The sequence below is a fragment of the Lissotriton helveticus genome, chromosome 2_1, assembly GCF_964261635.1.
Source record: "Lissotriton helveticus chromosome 2_1, aLisHel1.1, whole genome shotgun sequence".
NCBI classification, from domain to species: Eukaryota; Metazoa; Chordata; class Amphibia; order Caudata; family Salamandridae; genus Lissotriton; species Lissotriton helveticus.
This window is the reverse complement of record NC_136059.1, coordinates 670314160-670338079: the sequence shown is the minus strand read 5'-3', so window position 1 is coordinate 670338079 and position 23920 is coordinate 670314160. Positions and strand designations below refer to the sequence as shown.

General features: G+C 45.1%; 1 protein-coding gene across 1 annotated transcript in view; it reads right to left on the bottom strand.

Moving 5' to 3' along the window:
• The window catches only part of ADGRV1 (adhesion G protein-coupled receptor V1), a 2034994-nt gene that overhangs the window by 53707 nt on the left and 1957367 nt on the right, over positions 1-23920 (bottom strand). The window contains exon 89 of the mRNA XM_078677778.1: positions 10570-10723. Within this exon, the coding sequence (XP_078533904.1) occupies positions 10570-10723 (154 nt within the window). The remainder of the gene's footprint in view (positions 1-10569; positions 10724-23920) is intronic.

The window sequence follows — 23920 nt, the reverse complement described above, 5'->3', positions numbered from 1 at the left end:
AAAAAAAATTACATTTGAATTTTGCATTTTTAGTTCCGTAGCGTGTTGTGAGTTTATAGGGGAATAGGGTGGGAAGTCATTTAATTTTATTAAATTAATTGATTATTTTTTACTTATTAATATTTGTTTAATTGAGATTTTAAAGTTTTAAATGTGTAAAGTAATTAATTATTAATTAATTCACAATAGGTAATTAATTTTGATTAATTAATTGGTAATTCATTATGGTAATTTTTCCAATTAATTTTAGGTGTGTGTTGTGGTGTTTATAGGTGTAATGGCTGGAAGTAATATATATTTAATTTCTTTTTTAATTGATGAATTTATTGGTTGGTAATTATTTTAATTAATTAATTGGTAATTAATTGTGGTATTTGTGTAATTATTTGTAGGTGTGTTTTCGGTTTTATAGGGGAAAAGGGATTTAAGAAGTGTATTTAATTTTTATTATACATTTTTTGTTAATTGATATTAATAAAATTAATTTAAATTTTATTATGGTAATTGTGCAATTAATTTTAGGTGTGTATTGTGGTGTTTATATGAGTAATGGGTGGGAAGTAATTTGTGTTTAATTGATTATTATATAGTTGATAATTAATGTTAATTATTTTATATTTATTTTGGGTAATTGTTTATTTTTTTGTGTGCTGTTTTTACTTTTAAAGGGGTAAAGGGTGATAATTAAATACATTTTAATTACTTTATTATTAGTTGTTAATAGTAATAGTTTTTAATTCAAAAATAAGTTTTAACTGTTGTATTATTTTATAGTTTATTTAGGTGTGTGTTTTCGATATTATAGTGTTAGAGTGTGTGTAGTCAATTCATGTTTTTTTAAAAATTGTTATTGTTTATTAATTAAGGAAGTAAATGTAATTTAAAATGTTGAATTGTTTTGTTTTTGGTGTGGTGTTATAAGGTAGGAAATAAATTAAATACATTTATGTATTCATTATTTTTTTGTTTGGAAATATTTTCTAGTTACATTTCTTTAAAAAATATTTTTCTTTTATATAATATTTGTAGGTTTTTGTTATATGTAATTAATATTCTAATAATTTTTCTTTTTATATATTTGATTTTTGTATTTTTTAAATATTGTTATTTTATACTGTTTGATTGTGAATAGTATTTTTTGTCTCTCGACTATCTAACACTTTCCCTAATGTTGAACTCACTGGAGTGGGAATAGTAATTTTTACCTCCCGGCTATCCAGCACTTTTCCTACTGTTTCAGTCCCTGGAGTGGGAATAGTAATCTTTACCCCTCCGCTATCCAACACTTTACCTACTGTTGCACTCTCAGGAGTTGGAATGGTAATTTTTACCCCTCCGCTATCTAACATTTCCCTACTGTTGTACTCACTGGAGTGGGAATAGTAATGTGTACCCCTCCGCTATCAAGCACTTTCCCTACTGTTGCACTCAGGGTAGTGGGAATATTTGATTTTACCCCTCCACTATTCAACGCGTTCTGTACTGTTGCACTAACTGAAGTTGGAATAGTAATTTTGACCCCTCCGCTATCCAACATTTCCCTACTGTTGTACTCACTGGAGTGGGAATAGTAATTCTTACCCCAACGCTATCAAGCACTTTCCCTACTGTTGCACTCACGGTAGTGGGAAGAGTAAATTTTATCCCTCCGCTAGCAAACACTTTCCGTACTGTTGCACTCACTGGAGTGGGAATAGTAATTTAAACCCCTTTGCTAACCAACACTTTCCCTACTGTTGCACTCACCGGAGTGGGAATAAAAAATCTTATCTTACTGTTGCATTCAGTGGAGTGGGAATAGTATTTTTAACCCCTCTGCTGTCCAACACTTTCTCTACTGGTGCACTCTTTAGAGTGGGAATAGTAAGTTTTGCCCCTCAGCTATACAAAACTTTCCCTACTGTTGCTCTCACTGGAGTGGGATTAGTAAATTTCACTCCTCCGCTAGCCAACACATTCCCTATTGTTGCACTCACTGGAGTTGGAATAGTAATTGTTACCCTTCCCCTATCAAACACTTTCCCTACTGTTACACTCACTGGAGTGGGAATAGTAATTCTTACCCCTTTGCTATCCAACACTTATCCTACTATTGCACACAGTGGAGTGGAAATAGTAATTTTTACCCCTCGGCTATCCAACACTTTCCCTACTGTTGCACTCTTTGGAGTGGAAATAGTCATTTTTACTCCTTTGCTATCTAACACTTTCCCTACTGTTGCTCTCACTGGAGTGGAAATAGTAATTTTTACCCCTCCACTATCCAACACTTTCCCTACTGTTGCACTCACTGGAGTTGGAATAGTAATTTTTTCCTCTGCTGTCCAACACTTACCCTACTGCAGAGGGAGTGGGAAGAGTTATTTTTACCCCTTTGCTATCCAACACTTTCCCTACAGTTACACTGATTGTATTGTGAAATTTAAGTTTAAATATTTTTTAATAGTTTAATATTTACCTTGTTATAGATTTTTGTTTTTTTACATTTTAAATCATTAATATATCATTTTATTTTGTATATTGTTGTAAACTTTTAACATAAATTATAAATAATAATGTATTAATTGTTTTAAAGTAAATGTATGTGTATACATTATTACGTTTGTGTGTTTCTTTTTTTATTAAGTTACATTTTTATATTTTATTAAAATATATTACATTTCTTTTATTTGGGTACCATTATATTTAATATTTAATATATTTTATACATATTATTTTATGTTATATTTATATTAAAGTAGATATTTTATACATCTATATTTTTTACATCCATATTTTTTGGTCAATTTTTTTGTACTTACCTGTTTAAGTATAGGAGCCGATATTTTTGTTATTTATATTTTTTACTCGATATTGCTAAAATCAATATTTTTTGCATCAATGCTGTGTCAGTGAACCTCTATGATACAATAGCCTTGTGTTTGTTTTTGTTGCAGGAACATACTATTTTCAATGGCTACTACTTCTGACACAGTACTTCTGCTCTGGTTCAGTGATTCAGAATAACAGAATGCTGGAAATTATACAATTTGCGCACATATTATATATCTGGTGAACAATTAGGGGTCTATTACGATGGCGGGCAGACTAAGTCCGTCCGCCGTGGCCCCGGGAGATGGTACCGCCCGCTATCTGTGCGGCGGTCCCGCATGCACAATTAGGATGCACCCACCACACTGGCGGGCACATCCTGCATTTTTTGCATTGCGGCGGGAGGTGCTGACAGCACCCACCGCAATGCAAAAAAGGCATCTGTGCATTTGCATGCACAACATGGCAGGCACCGCGCGGTGCCTGCCATGTTGTGCATGCAAATGCAGGGGGGTACCATAGGTATCCCCCATGTGCCCCCCGACCCCCCCAACATCCTGGGGCCGCAAGGGCCCCCAACTGCAAAAACCACATACCATTCCGTGGCGGAAACACCGCCACTGAAAGGCTGGTTCCCGCAGCCATTGTAATATGGTTGGCGGTGTCTAGCAGACACCGCCACCATAGTCAACCCTTTTCCACCCGGTTGACTGGTCGACTGGGCGGAATAGCGGCGGACGGTCTTCCCATCTGCTGAGGTACCCCCGCCATCATAATAATGGCTGGGGTAAATGGGAGGCGGGCAGGAGATTCTGTCGGGCGGATTGCCACTGCCATGCGGGCGGTGGCGATCCGCCCGACATTGTAATAGACCTCAAAGTTATTAGAGAAGTAAGGCTCTTGGAGCACTGATACAATTTAAGGCATATTAAATATTTTCCTGTGGTCATTATCAATACTGTATTTTTCCAGATGTTGGGTGTGGGGTGTGAACACTGGAGAGGGCATTGATAGTGAGGACTGCGAATGAATACACCTCCACGAACACAATTATCAACATCTATTGATCTTCTTCACGAAGCCAATGGCAAAAGCACATGACCGCCACTCCATCCTTGCTACTGTACTATCTTTTGCTTAGCCAGACATTTGTGAATGCAATGCTGAACCCTCAACTATTCTCTAATCTACGGCTGAACATATTTTGCTTATTTGGTGAACAGTTGGAATTAAGGGGCTCATTACGATGGGGGGCAGACCTGAGCCTGCCATCGTCAGCCTGCCTCACCACTGCAATTACGATGCTCCCACCAGTATGGCGGGTGCATCCAGGGTATTTAACATTGCAAATGGTGCTGCTGGCTGCAGCACCGTACGCAATGTTAAAACGTCTTGCTGTGCATTTCCCTGCACTACGTGGCAGGTACCATGCGGTGTATGCCACGCAGTGCAAGGAAATGCAGGGGGGTACCATGGGTAGCCCCAGTGCAGCCACACCTACCTCCCGCAACACAGAGGGGGCCCGCAATGGGCCCCCGAATCCAGCCACTGCCAGCCTTTCCATTTTTTTTTTGTTTAAATATCCTTTATTAGAAACACAGGAGAAGTAAAGCATGAATTCTACAACATACATATCATTACATCTCTGGGATGTCTGTCACGTTTACGGGGCATATCACCCAATGCAGTGGTTCACTGCTTCATAATTCACAGCAATTTTCCCCATCACAAATGTTTCAGGACATGTTAGCGCTACAAAGGATATAACATTCTGAATTAAACAGTGAGGGAAGGAGGGGAGGAGAGGGAACAGAGGACTATGGGGGGGACTGGGAAGGGTCGGTTATGGTCATCGGGTGTGAGGCTGCTACGTTTGTAGCTGGTCAGGGGTGTGTCAACGCAGGGGGTCGTGTGGGTGTCGCCCACAATGGACCAGGGGAGTGAGCATGGCCTGTGGGGGGGGGAGATGTGTCTGTTGTGGTAGGTGCGTCGAGTGAGGGGGGTGATGGGGGAAGCAACATCAAGACCGACCTCACGGCGCACCAGTAGGGGGCGTGCCAGTGACACCATCCGAGTGGTCGGCCTCCGCAGGGTTCTGCGTTAGACGGCATTCCTTATGAAAGGAATTGAGCATTGCATCCCAAGGTACCGCTATCGGAAACTGTCGTAGGCCTGCCGTTTCCTCGTTATGGAGGGTGGTGCTTTCCGCCTTCGCCCAGGTGTCTAGTGATGTATGCCAGTGTGTCGGTAGTGGTGGGGCGGTTCGTTTCCAGTGTTTCGTGATCAATCTTTTTGCCGTGAGTAGGCCAAGGTCCCAGAAACGAGAGGAGACTTTATTCAATGGAGTCCGCTGATAGAGACCCAGTATGCACGCCTCCCACGTGTGCGGTATCGCCATGGCCGTGCATTTGTCTAGCGTTTTCAGCACCGCCTCCCAGTATGTCCAAATCAGTGGGCACTGCCATAGCATGTGTAGCAGATCTGCTCCTTCCAGTGCACATCTGGGGCAGCTGGCTGCAGCTCCCGGGAAGTATTGATTGATTTTATTGGGGGAGAGGTACGCTCTGTGCAGTATGTAGAACTGAATCAGTTTGAAGCGTGCGTTGCGGGGAACGTGTCTGGGGCCTAGCAGTATCGTTTTCCACTCCTTGTCTGTCCAGTCCCTCCCCCTGTCAGTGGCCCACTTGTCACGGAGCGGTTGCAACGAGTGCTGCGTATGTGACAATAGCGCCTGATGAAGCCAGTGCACCACGTGTGTGCCGTTTCCCATGACATGTAGGCTCTGAATCAATTGATGTGTGGGTAGTTCTGTGCTGATGCTGCCCCACCGCTTCGTGTATGCTAAAAGTAAGGAGGTGTGCTGTAAAAACTGCCCTGGTGGGAGGCCTGTGTCAGCAGCCAGTGTCGCGAACGGTATCAGGACGCCGTCAGCGTATAGGTCTTCCATGGTGTCCACTCCAGTTCGTGTCCAGTGCTCCAGCGCCGTTTCCGTGACTATGGAGGCAGTCATGGGGTGCCCAATAGTGGGAGAGCCGGGGCATATGGTTTAGTCAGTCTCGTAAGCCGCAGGCTTCTGATATAACATCGTACCGCTACACCTACATGGAGTTGAGTTGACCTCCTCGGGTGCGTCAGGGGGTGGAATAGGGTATGGATTTGTGTGGGGGATAGCACGTCCGCAGTCGTGGCCGTGTCCTCCAGGCGGTTTCCCGCTAGCCAGGCAGTGACCCATTGTAGCTGGGCTGCTAGATAGTAAAGTTTGAGGTTCGGTACCGCGAGGCCACCCTCGTTGACTGGAGCGTGTAGTTTTTTGAGTGCCACTCTGGGTCGCCCGGTGTTCCATATCAGGTCCCTGATCATGGAGGCCAACTCTCTGAAGGTGTGCGCTCGCACATATACTGGTATATTTGCGAAATAATATAAAAGCCGGGGGAGAACGATCATTTTCGTCAGCGTCACTCTGCTCGGGACATTGAGCGGCAGGGACTTCCAAAAGGCAATCTGGGACCTAATGGACGCTATGGCACGTGTCAGGTTGCCATCCAGTATGTCATGTGGCGTCCTGTATACTTGCACTCCTAGGTATTTGAACGTAGTGTGGTGCCATGGCAGTCGCTCACCATTGATCTCGATGCTAGGGTCCGGGATGTCCGGGTTGAACGAGTACGCCCCTGACTTGGACCAGTTTACCTTGAGGCCTGACATGGTCTCAAAGGACCTGAAGATCTCCGAAAGGTCTGGCGGTATGCGAGTAAGGTCCCTGACGTACAAAAGGAGGTCGTCTGCATATAGCGAGACTATGTGTGTGCCATCCGCCAGCGGGATTCCCCAGTGTAAGCCCTTATTGCGCAGTAGTGCAGCTAGGGGCTCAATTGCTAGTGAAAAGAGCAATGGGGATAAGGGGCAGCCTTGTCTGGTGCCGCGCTGCACCTTGATGGCATCAGATAACAGCCCGCCTGTGCGGACTCGCACCGTTGGGTGTCTGTATAGCAGCCCCACTAGTTCAATATAGTCATCCCCTAGATCGAATTTGCGCAATACGGCCAGTAGGTAAGGCCACTCGAGCGAGTCGAATGCCTTCTCTAGATCAAGGACCAGGCAGCCCGACCGAGGCCAGTCTTGCGTCGCGTATGTTTGTATTCGGAAAAGCCTCCGTATGTTGTGAGAGGTGCATCTGGTGGGCACAAAGCCATTCTGGTCAGTGTGTATCAAGTCAGGCACCAGACCCGCGAGCCGTCGGGCGAGAGTTGAGGCCAGTATCTTATAATCAGTGTTTAGCAATGCTAGGGGTCGATAGGAGCCGAGGAGTGTGTCATCTCTGCCCGGTTTTAACAGGGATACTAACGTTGCCTCATTCATTGACCGGGGTAGGGTCATGTCCTCCAACGCCGTCGCATAGACCCGTAGGAGCTCCGGAATCAGGATGTCTGAGCACGCCTTATAGTATTCCGCCGGCAGGCCATCGGGGCCCGGCGCCTTGCCATTCGAGAGGGCAAAGAATGCCTCGCGAAGGTCCTCCGCCAGCAACGGCGACCCCAGGTCGTCCCGCTGGTCGTCTGTCAGGGCAGGCAACATGATATTCTCTAGATACGCAGAGATGATAGGCTGTGTGGTCAGCAGACGGGATTTGTAAAGCGCGCTGTAATGCGTCGCAAAGGCTTCGTGAATCTGCGCCTGTGTGTAGACTATTGGACCAACTAGCGATTGTATCGCCGTCACTGGCGTCATATGATTCTCGCGTTGTATCAGCCAAACCAGCAGTTTGCCGGGTTTGTCTCCAGCGTGATGTGAGCGGGCTGAGTGAGCCTTGTAGTTGATGTTTTTCAGCCTGTCAATCAGTTTGTCGTGTTCCGCCCGCGCCTGTAATAGGTCAGTGTTGGGGTCTGTGGCCGTCGTCTGCTCTAGTCGTAGCAAGTCTGATTCTATGCGTCGGAGATCCGCTTCCAATTGCCGTCGGGAATGGGCCTGTGTGCCCAGGCATTGACCCCGGAGGACCACTTTGAACGCGTCCCATTCTATCTGGGGAGTCGATGCCGAGCCTGCGTTGTCCTCGAAATAGTGTGCTGTCTGCGTGCATATGGAACTCCTAAATGTACTGTCTAGTAAGAGGTCGGATTGTAACCGCCATGTGGGTATTGGTGGTCTGGGTTGGTCCCACATCAGGTCCAAGAGGTGCGGGTTGTGGTCGGAGTGTGTGCGTCCCATGTAACAGGTGTCCGCGACATTGGGTAGGAGCTCACTAGAGATCATGTACCGGTCTAGACGCACATGTAGGGCGTGTGCTCCCGAGTAATACGAATAAACCTGGGAGTGTGGGTTGCGAGCACTGCCAGCCTTTCCATGGCGCTTCTACCGCCATGGAAAGGCTGGCTGACTCCAGCATTGTAATCTGGCAGGCGTGCCTACTAGGCACCGCTACCATTTCCCCGGTCCTATCCTCTCTGCCAGGTAATCAAGACGATTGCCTGTGGTGGGAAGTGTGACGGGGAGTCTTTGCGCCCGCCACGCTTGCGGAAAGATTTCCCCCGCCATCCTAATGTGTCGGGGGAAATAGGCAATTCGAAGGCAGAGGGCCCGCCACCTCATGGCTGGCGGTGGCGGGCCTTTCACCATCGTAGTGAGCCCCTAAGTATTAGTGGTATTTTTCAAAACCTCTCTGCCTGAAAGGTGATGCTGGTGGCCAGAACCACAACTCTAAAAATGGTTCCATTATGACTGCCATACTGGCAACTGCTGTGCAAAAAAACAGTAGATGGGAACCAGAAAATACATAATTCATAATGGGTGGAATATCCCTTTCCCCAGTCAAACTAGTGCTCCTTACAAGGTGGTCCTTAAATTCAGCTGATCTGGTAACTCCTGCTACCTGCCTCATCAAAATTAAAAGGTCACCAAATTCATAGCATGCCTAATACTTTCCTACCTCAGATTTCACCAGCTCAAGGAAGGCAAAATCTCTGGGAAAATAAATGGGACAGTGAGGTATTACTGGGAATATCAGCAACAGTATTACAAGAATGATCAATCTATGAAGCAACACTCTTAACGAGAGGATATCGGGTGAGAGCAATCGTCTTGCAGAAATAATTTCTTGCTGTAACAACTGCAGCTGTAACATAAAGGAATAGCAGGCAGGCACCCACAAAGTCGTGCACTGCCCTACTTGTTGAAGCGTGGCACTGATTAGGCGTGGGGTCCTCCCTATTTCTTCGTAGCCAGACCAGCCATTTTGGACTGGGGCATGAAGAATGGCTGTGGCACTATGAACATACCTTGGAGAGAGAAGTGACAAGGAACAGTAAGAGTCCCCAACAGCCCAGTCTTGTGGCAACACCCTTATTTAGATGAAGCACAAAAATTCAGCAGTTGTGCACCCAGAAAGATATCATTCACCATCATTGCAAACCATGTGAAGTCATTAGGAGTTTGGATCCCCACTATTCCTTCCCCAGCTAGACTAGCAATGGTGTGTTATATTTTGTGGCCTTATGATGCTCCCCAAATTTCCACTACAGGAGACAATATGGAGCATTAGTCTAGTACACGGCAGCACACACATACAGGATGCAAATAACTTCTGTGATAGCCCATCTGGTCACTTTGGGTTTGAGTCTTGCACCATAGACCTGCAAGTATTGACTCTGCTCTCACACTTTACCCCCCATGTCTCAAAATACATAGCTCTATTAGTGTGGCAGGTATCCGCGCCCCTGTAAAGTAATGTATTATTTGGTTGGCCTCTTTTTAGAAGAGTATCAAGGGACTGTGTGGCATTAACATGAACCCCTCTCCCAAAAGCATTATTAATTTATATCAAATGGAACATTATCATTTAATCCTAACTTTCTTGTTGAACAAACTTTTACCATAGCACTATGAACACCTAATCTAATTTAGTTTTACATTCTGTATACCAAAGTTTAAGTGCAGAGTTTTTAATATTACTCTTTTTTGTTTCTTAAAATTAGAATTGAATATCACTAAATTGTTAAGGAAGATGTCTAAGTACATTCAGGCATCTGTTGAATTAACTGAAACCCTGAGTAAACCCTGTCTCTGGAAAACAAGTGGTTTAACTTTGAGTTAATACATTTTTTTAAAGATGTGCAAACATTTTATTTCAATATCCCCATTTATGACTATCGCTATTCAAAAGAGTCCTAACACGTCTACTTACCATACATGATTTCTGCTGTATCGGCTGCTGTCCTAATTTTAAATGTTTTCTTTAATAAAAAAACATCCCAATAGGGTCACTGTATGTGCACATGAAGGGCAGCGATCCTGGAACCATTTTCCTTAATTGAAAAGAAAAACCATTTCAAGATGCCCACTATGCATGTGCCTGAACGGCCGACATCTTGGAATATTGTGTCATAAAGCAGAAGCATTCCATGATAGCCGTCATGTGTATGCAAATAACCATGCATATTAACAGTGACCATGTTGGAATACTTTTTTAAACTATGAAAAACTATTCTAAGCTAGTCATCCATGTGCCTTCTATGTGAAACTAAAGCTGCTATGTGAAATTACTTCATAAACATGTTAAGGCCCTGCAAAATATTCCGAACACACTGTATTGGGTGAATGCAGTTGTCAGAGGCAAAAATGCAAAATTCACGAGATTGAAAGCAACACTGTATTTACTGTAATTTGAATACACATTATACACTTGAATTGCGGCATTCTTATATCTAGATCACTTACATTTTACATCATGAGTCTTGGATGTACGTCAGGGACAAAGATACTCACCTGCCTTTAAGGCAAATATTAGGTCATCAAACTCTTGTGATTCCTCATCAGCCACAAGTGACCCATTGCTGTAGCCGCCAGATAAATTGAAGCCATCGCCATTCTGTGGACTCTGTTTATAGATCTGACTTGTCCGTTCCCAATCAGCTGGCATCTGAAAGCATAAAAACTATATTTTTAAGATAAATAGACAATAACTAAAGTCCAATGTAATCAGTACTGAATTTAGTTGACTATCATTTCTTTCGACCTACACAGCTTTTTTTCATGATTTTTCCTAGTTTAAAAATGCTCTTGTTAAACCTTGCAAGCTGTGGGCCTCATTTATGAGGTGTTGCTGTAGGGCAGCGAAGCAGGCCTTCCTGCTGCACTTCCCTACAGCAAAAGAAAAGGGCAGAAATGCGCCGTATCTAGAAGATACGGCGCATTCCTGTCCTATTTCCCTGCGCCGGCGCACAATGGGCTGCCTGCGCCAACGCAGGCAACTTTGTACAATGATGCAAGGGTGCCTGCGTTGCAAGGATGATTATTTTGGACAGGAAGGGAAACCTTTCTGTACAAAAAAAAATCACAAAAGGCTTTTCCTCTTTCTATGTGTGCTGCAGAATGCAGCACACAATGAAAAAGGAAAAATATGGAGACATAAAGATATTTCTCCCCGTTGTGCCTAAGCTTTTGGCACTGCCTCAGATTTACGATTTCTCGTAAATCTGGGGCAGAGTCAAATTGCCATGGATGTTGCTGGGAACGCCACCAGCAACACCCATTGCACGCCCCTTCAACGCAGAACACTGCGTTAAAGGGACTGGTATTTATCAGGCTTCATTAACACCTTCAGCGCGGCGCAGATTCCTGCGCTGTGCTGAACGTTCTAATGAGCCTATGGGCTCATGACGGAAAGGTTCCGTCATGAGCACAGCTCAACCGACGCTCATGACGGAACCGTTCCGTCATGAGCATCGAAGGGGTTAAGACAAAAAAAGTGGCTTAGTGCTGCCTGATAAATATCACGCAGGCTTCTGCGCCACGGAACGTCACAAAAAGTGGCGTTCCGATGGCGCAAGGAGCCTCATAAATGAGGCCCTGTGTCTTTAGGTTCAAATGGAATTATGTGCCCAGGCAGAATGGCTGGCCAACGTACACGTATCTGTGCCCATTTTCTCAGATTGTGTTTGTTTAACCGAGCTAGGAGTGTGTGATCTGGACAACTCACACAAAGGTCTATTGAGCTTTTTCTGGTGATTACTGCTTAGCTTGGTAGTCTGACCGATTCAAGGGTGTATTGAAAAGAGAGATAGGAAACTAGGTAGGGGGATTGCATGTGTGCCCAAGAGGCCCTATTCACTCCACATCTTGGGGGTTGCGCAGAGGCCTGGTCTCCACTAGATGCTGGCATTGGACCAGGCTTTCCCCTGGTGAAAGACAGCTGTAGGGCATGCATGAGGGTCCTAACCATGCTTGGTAAGCAATAAGACCTCCTGCACCCAAAGGGTCAGCCACTCATAGACTCCCCATGTTGATAAGATACCTAGAGTGGGGGGCTAGGTCCACAGCACATGACCCACCAGTGAGGCAGCTGTGGATGCCCGCTTCGAGCAATTAGGTTAGGTCAAGCAGATCAACAGCATCAGTAAACGGAAACAGCAGGTAATGGTAGGAAAATTAGGTTGTTCCATAGTGTGTGCAAATCATATTAGGCACAATGAATCCAAAGATTCTCTCTTCCACAACCAAGTAGTGCAAGTATAGACAAGGCCAGCGACAAAGGATGCAAGTGAGAAACAAGAGACCCAGAAGCAATGACAGAGGAGGCGAGCATGGGGAAGTTGCCAATAAAGGGAAATCAAGGGAAAGAAGCTGAGTTTCAGATGCCTTGGGTGAGAGTGAGGCCCGTTATGAGCTCAGCTACAGTCATGAGGGTAAGCATAATGTGCCAGGGACACCCCGTGAGGACAGATGGATTGACATCCCCCACTTATCCTGGGTCTGTTTGGATGCCCAGACTGCTCAGCCTAGGGACTGGGGGAGCGGGAAGGCAGGATAACGTCACTACTATGTAGTGATACACTGACTCAAGTGGGATGCATCAGGATATTGAAGTAATCATCTCTCAAATGAAACAAAGATGAAGAGGATGGCAGCATACTTCGTGGGAAGAGAGCAGAAGAGTATGCAAAAGGGAGCTGTAATTAAGGAGCGACTAACTATGAGTGCATGAGGCTGTTCCGTCAACATGCGATGGTCGGGAGGTAAGCAATGGCTGCCAGATAAGCAAAAGGGAAGGGCATCATTGGGGCAAATGCAAGAAGGATAATCTAGAACAAATAGGCAGAATTGTGAGTCAGGCCAACTGATATGAAATAAGCCAGGGTAGGTTTTGCCGGAAGATCCAACATGCACATTAGTGACTTACTGAATTGTGCCTGACAAAAGTAGTAAGGGGCTCATTATGATGGCGGGAGGATTGCAACCACCGGGCCAGCGGTGGCGATCCTGCCGCCACAATGTGATTCACCCACCGCCAAATTAGGATGGCGGTGGGAATCACATTGGTTCCGCGTCGGACGGAAAGTCCGTCCACCATGGTCCCACAAGGCGGTCCATTTCCACGGATGTATGACATTACAACGCATGCTTTTACCACGCATGCCTTTACAACGCAGTTTTTACAACGCATGCCTTTACAACGCATAGCGCTACGGGTGCTGGATAGTGAATAGTTTAATTTACTATTCCAACTCCAGTCCTCGTGGATAGTAGGGAAGGTGGTTTTTTTTGTTTTTTTTTGCAGAGTTTTATATAGCGCGAACTAGAACTGAACCGAATCAGTTATCAGAGCGCTTTACATAGCACCAGTTACGTTACATGAGGACACACTTTCATTTTAGGCACGGGGAGATTAAGTGATTTGCCCAGAATCACAGGGGGTTTTTGGCGTCGTTACCGAGACTCAAACCCAGATCCCCAGGTCCGAGGTCGAGCGCCTTAGCCGTTAGGCCAACCCCTCTCCCCAATATGTTGGATAGTAAATTAAATCTATCCCTATCCTAGAGCGCCCCCCAGCGCTATGCGTTGTAATGACATGCGTTGTAATAGTTGCGTCGTAAAGGCACTGCGTGGTAAATGTTGCGTTGTAAAGGATGTTTCCCCATTTCCACCCACCTTGCGGAACCCGGAACCAATGCATCATTGCGGCAGTGCCTTGCATGCACTGCCATAGTGATTAGGATGAGCCCTTCTGCCTGTCTTTTTGCGGCGGATAATCTGCTGCAAAAAGGTAGGCAGAGACTGGCTTTGGGGACCCGTTATGGGCCCCCTCTGTGGGGGGGAATGCACTGGGGGGGTACCATGCCTACATTTCAGTGTACAAGGTGGCAGGTACTGCATGGTGCCTGCCACGTTGTGCATGGAAATGCACATCGTGGCATTTTCACATTGCGTACGGTGCTGCAGCCAGCAGCACCGTCCACAATGTGAAAAGGCCAGGATGCGCCTGCCAATGTGGCGGGCGCATCCTAATTGAGCGGGTGGGACCGCCGCACATCTGGCAGGCGGTCCCATCACCGTTATGATGGCGGGCGTACTGATGTCTGCCCACCAGCTTAATAAGCCCTTAAGTTATTGGTAGTGATGTATGTGGAGCCAAATATAACAATTTGGATGTTTCAAATGTAGTGGCCCCTCCCTTGAAAGCAAGGGTCCAAACCCTCTCACAGTTCCAAACGGGGCACCTGCGCACTGAAAAGGGCCTTCATGGCTCCGTACATGCCAGGAGTGTCCGCTGATCAAATTATTCTTTTGTGGTTACGATCCCTGGAGTAACTGGCTGAACCAATTGGCAGAGGAGCTCTCAGGGAGCTTTACCATTTGAGGCCTGTTATAAGCAAGCCCCAAAAAAGGGTGGTCACCATGCTTAGAAAAATACTGGTTCTCTCAATTTTTTATTTCGGTGGATACTGCTGAGCTGAATTGGCCATTCTGCCACTCTGGCATTTCTCCAGCAGGCTGCAGACTAGGCACAATGGGCTGCCATGATCCACGGATGCCCCATGGCCCCATTGTAATCAATGCCTCCTGCAGTGAGTGGCTAGTCTGAATATTTATGCCAAGCTGATTTTGGTTTCCAAACAGGAATAGCAGGAATGGGAAACATCCCCAAATCTTGGAGGGGGGTTGGTAATTAAACCATTATTGCAGAAAGGAGTTCCTATGAATTACAGGCTACTTAGCCTTTTAGACCATTCTGAGAAACTCTTTACAACAATTCTGCTCTCCAAGGTTGAAGATTGGGTTTATGAAAGCAATTATTTACCTATAAAACAAGGAGGCTTTTTGGCAGACCACTCGACAATCAATAATTGCTTTGCCCTGTGCGCAGTTGTAAATAAGTCCATTTAGAGAAATCATTAGTTGTGATGTTGCTGCATGGACTTCTGCATAGCTTTTGATACGGTAGACAGAGGGAGGTTAAGGAGTAAAACAGAGATCTCTTGGGAGTTGATTGGCGCATCTCTTTATGGAACAAAATATGGCTAAAAATAAGGAAATCCTTCAGAGCGGCAAGCACCACCCAAACAATCTTTTTTATCTATAGCAGACTGCTTTTTACACCCGCACATTTACACAGGATACATGCTGCTACTTCAAGTAAATGCTGGGCTTGCTCTCACGACATTGCCGACTTAAAACATATGCTGTTTACATGCCCATTTGTCTTCAAATTTTGGGAAAAGGTTTGGTCTTACATTACTACCATTTTCAAGACCACAGCACCCTTGTCCTTTAAATAATATTTTCTTAGGTAGCTTGTCCTCTGATTGGCAAAAAAAAATCACAAATATGAATCATTGATTTACCATTAGCAGCTGCCTTTCCACAGATAACAAAGAATTGGAAAGATACTTCCAAATTGTCATATCTCGCCTGCTCGTATGCTATATGCCACAATCACAGATTAGGTCGCTGACAACCACAAGCACCCGGATTTACTCCACCGCAGACTCCCTGATTGACACAGGACCTGTGCCCCTCGCATGGCCGAGACTAAGACGACCTCTTGCACATCGGAAACCCTGCCTCCTTGCAGAAACATTGCCCTTTGCTGAAGACGGATAACCCCCTTATATCCGCTCGCAATCCAGCACTTCACAAGCAAGACAACCATGTCCTGATGACGACCCCAAATCAAGAGGATCGAAACCCCGTCGACTCTGCAGCGCAATACTAGGTGCACCGTCCATTGTGGCTCAATATAAATTGCAAATTACCTAATACAGTGATGTCATTTTGTCACCATACTTGAGCCACCCACTGTATATTATTTTCACTACTGTTCCCTGTGCGCCGTCCACGCTGTTCACCTTATCACTTGCGTCGCCACGTTCTTCACTTACACGTTCTTGAGCACCAAGTGCATTATGGTTGTCACACAAATTGTTCGATACAGTGCTGCTATAACTGTATATGCCCGACCATGAAAAATCTTTTCTGAAGAAATATAAGATGATTAACAATCGTAAAATCAATTGAATAGTGGCCTCCTTATTTTTGTTATTGTAATACTTGCTGCATACATGCTTATTTGTCTTATACTATTACCTGTTGGAATACTGTTTATTTATCTACAATCACAGTTTAGACACGGCTCTTGTCCATCCAATCTCGCTCACCACAAAGCGATTACACCTATGGTCTCCTGTCACACAATTTTTGGATAGTAGTGCGAAAAGATCCTTTATTCCCCAACCTTCATTACAGGAAGTTGCTAAGCCTCCTTGACTTCCTTTATTTTGTATTAACATTGCGTTATATACCTATTTAGTACTACCTACATGATATTATATTGAAATTACATTATAGTTTCTTCTTGTTCTATACTTTATTTAACCAATCTGTCTTTGCCTTTAGATTTGCATATTTCTTAATGTGTTTTCTTTTCATATCCAATGTAACCATGTATCATTAGTATCCTTTATTTCTTTATTTACTCATTTACTTATTTTTATTCTCTTATATGATTGATTATATGTCCGAAGTTGTTAATTAATTATTACTCTTAAATAAACTTAATTTTGGAACTTAAAAAGGAGTAAATTGTTATCTTCGAAGGCACTTAGGGGGTCTAAAACCACTATTTACTGCACACATCGACCCAGACTCGAGTAGAAATTGATCCTCCTGATCGCCTTACTGAAAAGATATATATTTGTAAAGGATTATACTAATGATTCATTTTAACCCCGATTTGTTTCAAGTTTTTTGTGTGGCTAGCCCAAGAACCATTAAATCCCCCAAGTTCCTTTTCACCAAAATGGGATCTATCCTGATACCTTGTTTAATGTATGCTGATGACCTTATTATACTGGATTACACCCAAAGGTAGCTTCAGAAAAAACTTGACATTCTAACAGAATTTTTTAAGGAAAATTATTTAGAGGTAAACATGGAAAAAACAAAAGTATTAGCTTTTGGAAATAAAAGTATCTTGTTTTACTTTGTTTTTAGATAAGATAAAAGTAGAGGAAGTTAGAATATGTAAATATTTAGGGTTGTTGGTTTCCAGAAATCTAAAGTGGAACAAATATATAAATGTTATTAAAACCCAAAAACTTTTTCCAGTTATATTTAACCGAGAAGTTTAACTTCATTTATGGGAGAGGCTGTCTTTTACCCTGATCCTGAAAGAATGTTTGCACAAGTTTACACCTTTAGCACTTAGGATCAGAAACTATTTGTATACCAAAACTGATATTTAAGATCATGTGGACAGTGGCTGTTTAAAACCAATTCTAAACCTTCCAAAAGGGTCAATGATCCAAAGTATTTGCTATGAAATGTACTTGTTGTCGTGATCTAGAAGCTAGAATACTTCTTCTAAAATGTAAAAATAAACTTTCTTTAGATGGTAGTTCAGATAAATTATTCTAGATTTGTTGGCTGGAAGCACAACATAGCAAACCTATTTTGGCATTGGCACTTTTAAATCATACAAATGCTATCAGAATGTTATTTGTCATCAGTTGGAGTTTGGGATCCTTTTCCATATAAAAATGTGCTAGAAGATAGAATATTAATAAACAAGGATAAACAATATGACTTACTTATCCAAAAAATTCTCAATCAAGTTGACATTGCAGACCATGGGAAATTATGGTGTACTTCATTATATTTTTTACTTGCCAGACTTTTTACTCATTCATGCTGTTTTAAAATATATATTAGGATGTAATTTATTATTGGGGGTCCCACAAACGGCTGTAAAAATTAATGAAAGGATGTTTCTGTATATGCCCTCTAAAGAAGAAATATACAATCTTCAATATAATGCTATTGATATTCTATCTAAATCGCAATTTGCATGATGTTAGGAGGATTTTTATATCTGTGAAACTTAGACAATTATCACATGTTGTGATAAGGAATTTTATAGAATGTGTACAGGTTTATGGACAATTGACTTAATGAACATATTTTAGTACTTACTTTCTTACTGTGTCAGATGACTCTCCAGATATCAAAAGAACACTCCACCCAGTCAAAACACATTCCCTGAGTGAGCTTCCTGTATGGAGTACCCCCTGACCCTGGAGTTGGGCTGCCATCAGTTGGCATTAATTATGGGAATCCTTCCACACAGAGATTAGCTATGCTCCAGTCTATTGCTTATTTAGGGCTGAGGCCTAACTTGAATTGCTGCTACTGTTCGTGAAGGGTGCCGTGAAGGACAGGACCTCTCTAATATTGGGACAGGATTTCTACTGATTCACCCCTTCCAGCCTCTGATCCATCTTACTACAACCCAATGTTATTTGAGCATGGTGTTCAAAATTACCAGTTTGCATTCTGCATATTTTAAGAGATATGAGAAATTTAATTTTCCTTCGTCTGTGCTGTGGTGGGCTCAAAAAGCAGCCCTAGAAATGTATCCTACTTCAAGAAGTATAGTGAGCAGGGGATATCTGATCACTCCCATTTGTGGGTGGATCTGGTGGGTTGGGAGCTGCAAACCCGACGTCCTTGACTCTTGGATCTTTAGGTTCTTGAAAACAGGAAGGTGAAGACGCAGCTCAGAGAGTATACTGAACAAAATTTTCTGGGGCCAGGTTATATCCCTTATGGCGGCCCTGTGAAGAGTGCACTTGGCTGCAGCTGCGCAACCAGAGGAAGATATTCTCCTTCTAGAATGGAAGTACTCCAGCAAGCAGGTTGAATTTGGTGAACACGCCCTTCATATCAAGCAACAGGAATTTTTAGATAACACACATAACGAGGCCCGCACCCGGTTCGAGACTTCGCAGCGACGCATGAATGAAATCAGGGATAATGCAGGCAGGCTGTTGGCCTGGTTGAGTAGATGTGAGAGGGGGCACAATTGGGTGGTGTCACTTAAGGGGCTGACAAAGTTCTTGTGATGGACCAAACTGCAATTGCAGCAGTGTTCACGGAATAATATTGAATCCTTTATGGTGCCATAACTCACTGGGGGGGGCCACAGAGACCAGTGGATTTTTACAGCATATATCAATACCTGGACTACCCAAAGCTCGATAGTGCGAAATTTGACTCCACTCCCCTCTGACTGAGAAGGAAGTGGCAGAAGCTTTTAAGGAGCTACATACAGGCAAAGCGGCTGGACCAAATGGTTTCCTGGCAGAATTTTACAATGGTATGGCCAGCAGGCACACACCTCATCGTCTTGCTATGTTTTAAGGGACTTGTGCAGTGAGAACACTGCCATATAATTTACGTGTTGCCATAATTGTGCTGATCCCCAAAAAGGGCAAGCAGACTGATGAGTGTGAGTCTTATCGACCAATATCATTCCTTAGCATTGAGACAAAAATACTGGCTAAACCACTGGCCCTATGACTTAGGCAAGTAATCACGACCCTAATACATCCGAATCAAACGGGTTTCATGCCCGACCAAAGCACTCACCTCAACCTTCGTGCTTCCTATGTCTGCATGATCTACACCGAAAATGTGGGACAGCCAAAAGCGATCCTCTCCATAGACATTTGATACGCTGGAAAGGGTATATATATATATGGGAGCTGTTGGGGAGGATGGGTTTCAGGCCATACTTCTTGCCTTGGATAGACCAGCTATATGCAGAGCCCCTTGCAAGAGGAAGGGTAAGTTGAACATTTTCCATGGCTTTGTGCTTGGAACGAGGGACTCAACAACAGTGCCCACTGTCCCCAATGGTCTATGCTCTAGCGCTGGAGCTGTTTGCTTGCTGGGTGAGGAGCCACCTTTTTGGGGGCTCAACTGGAACGGCACATGGGAGGAGCACATATCCCTGTATGGCAGTGATGTTTTATTGTATATAGCTGACCCTGAGCAGACCGTAGAGCGATTGTCTCACAAGTTGGACCTGTTTGGGACATACTCCGGTTTCCACAATAACTGGAGGAAGTCGATGCTCTATCCACTCTATGGATGGCCCAATTTGAGAACTGTAGGGCGGGCCACTCTCCAAAGTGACTGGGGGATTCAAATACTTGGGGATATTTATCACTAGTGACACAGACGGATTCTTCAGATGGAATTTACAGACAATTTTAGATATGTTTCGAAATTATGTCATGCATTCACGCAGTTTGCCGTTGTCTCTATTGGGCAAGGTCATGTTTAAAATATTTATGCTTCTGAAATTCACTTATGCACTCCAAAACACCCTTCAACAGGGTGCTGACAGCTTTCTTTCATCAAGTAAAGGCCAAAATGTGGACATTCCTGTGGGATGGTAAGTCAAGTATAATTGCCCTGGGAAGGCGGACCAAGGGAGTATGTGAGGAAAGAGATTGCACTCCCAGATGTACAAGCATACTCCTGGTCCTCCCAACTCACTGTCCTTAATGAATGGGCTTTTGCCCCTCTGGTGGTACCCTCTTGACACATAGCCAAACACACAATAGGAAATGGAGGATACCTACCAGCGGTTTACAAAAAGGGAACCCGTGCTTTGCTCCCTCAACATACCATTGCAGTGCTGCGGTCCAGGGATAGAGCTACAGGCTGCATCCAGTGGAAAGGGATCGTTACAAGGGAAATTCCCTTAGGGACAGTGAATTGATCCGGGATGTGGGGAATTTGTGTGGGTTCCATTGCTGAGATTTGATCAGGATTAGTAAACTGGGAGACATGTGGGGTACTGCCAGACGAAAGTCTATGGTTGAACTACAGGAGGAGCTCCATCTAGCATGCACTGAGGCATTTCAATTCCTTCAGCTGAGTCGTGCACTGATGTCACACGTCCCTTGAGACTCTGCGCTTGTTGATGCACCACCACTGTAGGATAGATTGTTAACATACGGAATCCCGCAGAAATCTATCTTCCTTATATATCGTACCATTGTTGTTCATACCCCAGACCCCTCGATTGACCTCAGGGCAAAATGTGAGAAGGACATGGACCCTCTTGACGACGCGGAGTGGGCGGTGGCCATACGGTAAGGCTTTAGATCAGTGCAATTAAAGATCCTTCACAGGGCGTACCTCACAAGATCGCTTCTGGCTAGAGCGGGAGGTAGACTGAGCATCCTCTAGTGCAGCAGTGGTGAATGCTTTGTTGGATAAGTTGAAGATCAATCTGACTGCTGCATTCTGGATCATTTTTTCATGAGTTCGATGGTGCTGCCAGCATAGAGTGCATTGCCGTAGTCCAGACGACTAGTGATGAGGGTCTGCACACTGTTTTCCTAGTGCTGAAGGGGAGCCAATTGAAGACTTTGTGGAGCATGCGGAAGCAGGCTGAGAAGATGGCGCTGACCTGAAGTTTCATGGAGAGTTCGCAGTGCAGGAAGATGCCAAAGTTGCGGGCGTGGTCTTTCAGAGTGGAGGTGGGTCCAAGATCTGATGGCCACCTGGAGTCATTCCAGAGAGAGGTGTGTCTGCTAAAGATCAGAATTTCTCTTTTGATCCTGTTGAGCTTCATGAAGTTGTTTTTCATCCAGGCTAAAATGTTCCTCATACAGTTCTGGGAGTTGGTCTTCATCAAGGTGGGATCCGCTGAGCGTGAGAGGACGAGCTGGGTGTCGTTGGCATAGGAGATGATGTTGATATTGTGGGTTCTGAAGATATCTGCGAGTGGTGTCATGTAGATGTTGAAGAGGGTTGGACTGAGGGAGGTGCCTTGAGGGACGTTGCAGATGGTGTGCTTGCGTTGTGAGGTGAAGGGAGGGAGATGAATTCTCTGAGTGCACCTTTTGAGAAAGGATGGCATCGTTTGTGATTCCTATCTGGCTTAGTCAGTCGATGAATGTATGGTGGGAGATGGTGTCAAAGGCTGTGGAGAGGTTGAGAAGGATCACGGCATCTGATTCTCCTCTATAGAGTAGGGTGCTGATATCATCTGTTGCGGCAATCAGGGTTGTCTTGGTGCTGTGATTGGCTCTGAAACCTGACTAGGAATGATCCAGCAGGTTTTTCTCTACAGGTGTTCAGTGAATTGTAGGTTAATGGCCTTCTCCAGGACTTTGTCATGGAATGGGAGCAGTGTGAGATGGGACGGTAGTTCTGGATCTCAATGGGGTCTGCAGTGGGTTTCTTGAGGAGCGGTCTCAGCTCTGCATGTTTCTAGGCTTCGGGAAAGAAGGCTTGATGTTGGAGGCTAGCTGGTGGCTGATCTCGTCTTAGACAAGATTAAAGAGTCAGTGCGAGCATGGGTCGGTGGGCACTCATAAGTGGATGGAGTTCATTAGAGTAATTGGGTTTGGTGTGCTGAGTTGTTCCCATGTGGATAGCAGGTGGGGGGCTGTGGTGGTCAGTTGGATGCAGAGGAGGTTGGGGGTTGCAAATTGAAGTTTCTGCAGATGGTGGATGTCTTGCTGGGGAAGTGGTCGGCGCGGGTGTTGCAGAGTTCCTGTGAAGCGTGATCAAGTTGTCGGTGACTGCCGGGTAGGTGAACTATCTGACGATGGGGAAGAGTTCCTTGGTTTGGATGACGCTGGTCTCAATCCAGGGAGCCAGGGCCTAATTTTTGCAGGTTTGAGCTGGTGGTGGAAGTTGTTGAGGGCGGCATTGAAGGTGGCTCAGTCGGTGATGTTTAGTTTGTGCACATCTTTGTTCTAGTTATTGACATGTGTGCTTTGACGTGCTGAGTTCTGGGGTGTACCAGCTGGATCCTTTGGTGAATCTGTGCGTTTTGGTTTGTTTGGTGGGAGAGATGCAGCACTGGAGATCCAGGCGTTGAAGTTCTCCACTGCCCGGTTCAGGTTGGTGGTGACGGTGGGCTGTGTGATGCTGAGGGCATCAGTCCATTGCAGCAGTGGCAGGGGGTGCTGTGGCGGTTGCGGGTGGTGCAATGAGGCTCGGCGAGGGTGAAGTGTATGATGGAGTGGTCTGACTAGATGGGTTCTGAGATGTGGCTGTATCTGATTCTGTTGCTGGACATGAAGACGGGGTCTAGCGTGTGTCCTGCTTTCTGATTGGGGTTTGAGGGCAGCTGCTTGAGGCCGATGTTGTGCAGTCTTTCTAGGAGGCTGGTGGAATTAATGGGTGATGGGTCGTCCAGGCGGAAGTTGAAGTCTCCAAGGAAGACATGGTATTTAGATGTAATGGTAAGCAGGGAGTTGAATTTTGTGATGGTGTCGCTGAGGCCAGTTCGTGGTCCTGGCCATCTGTAAGCAATGGTGCCTTTGATTGTAGATTTGTCATCTGTGGGGAGCTGGAAGCTCATGTGTTCCATGATCAGCGTGGTTTCATCATCGGTGGTGGTGCACGTGATTGATTCTTTGTGTACAATGGCGATGCCGTGTCTGTTGGTGTGGTCGGAGTATTTCATCTTGTAGCCGATGGGTATGGCAGTGGTGATGTCGGTAGCCAATGCAGGGGTGAGCCAGGTCTCAGTAATGAAGTTCACGTCAGGGGAAGGATGGAGACTTTGTCCCAGACTTTGGTGGCGTGTTTGCAGAGCGATCTGGCCTTGACCAGGAGGAAGCAGAGTTGTTCCGGGGAGGTCTCGGCTGGCAGGGATGGTGTGGGGTTGGTTGCTGTGATGACGGTCTGTCCAGGGCTTGAGGTGTATCGGCAACAGATGCAGGTGAATAGTCCTGCTATGAAGAGCGGCGAGGCAGCATTTGTTGATGCGTCAGGGGTTTGGGTCACGGTTGTCTATGGCTAAGTATCGGTGGGAGCGCAGAGAGCCAGAGTTCCTGGCACTAGGCGCAGTCCAGGCATGACAGGTGCACACGGGCTTGCCTATGGCATGCCTTAGGCGCACCCACTGCATGCCTCTACTGTGCAGACACGCTGAGTCTCCATAAATAATCCTGGGAAGTGGGAGGGGCTGGCAGAGAGTTGGGAGGGCGGCAATCGTGAAAACAAATTGCAGGAGCGGGAAAAACCA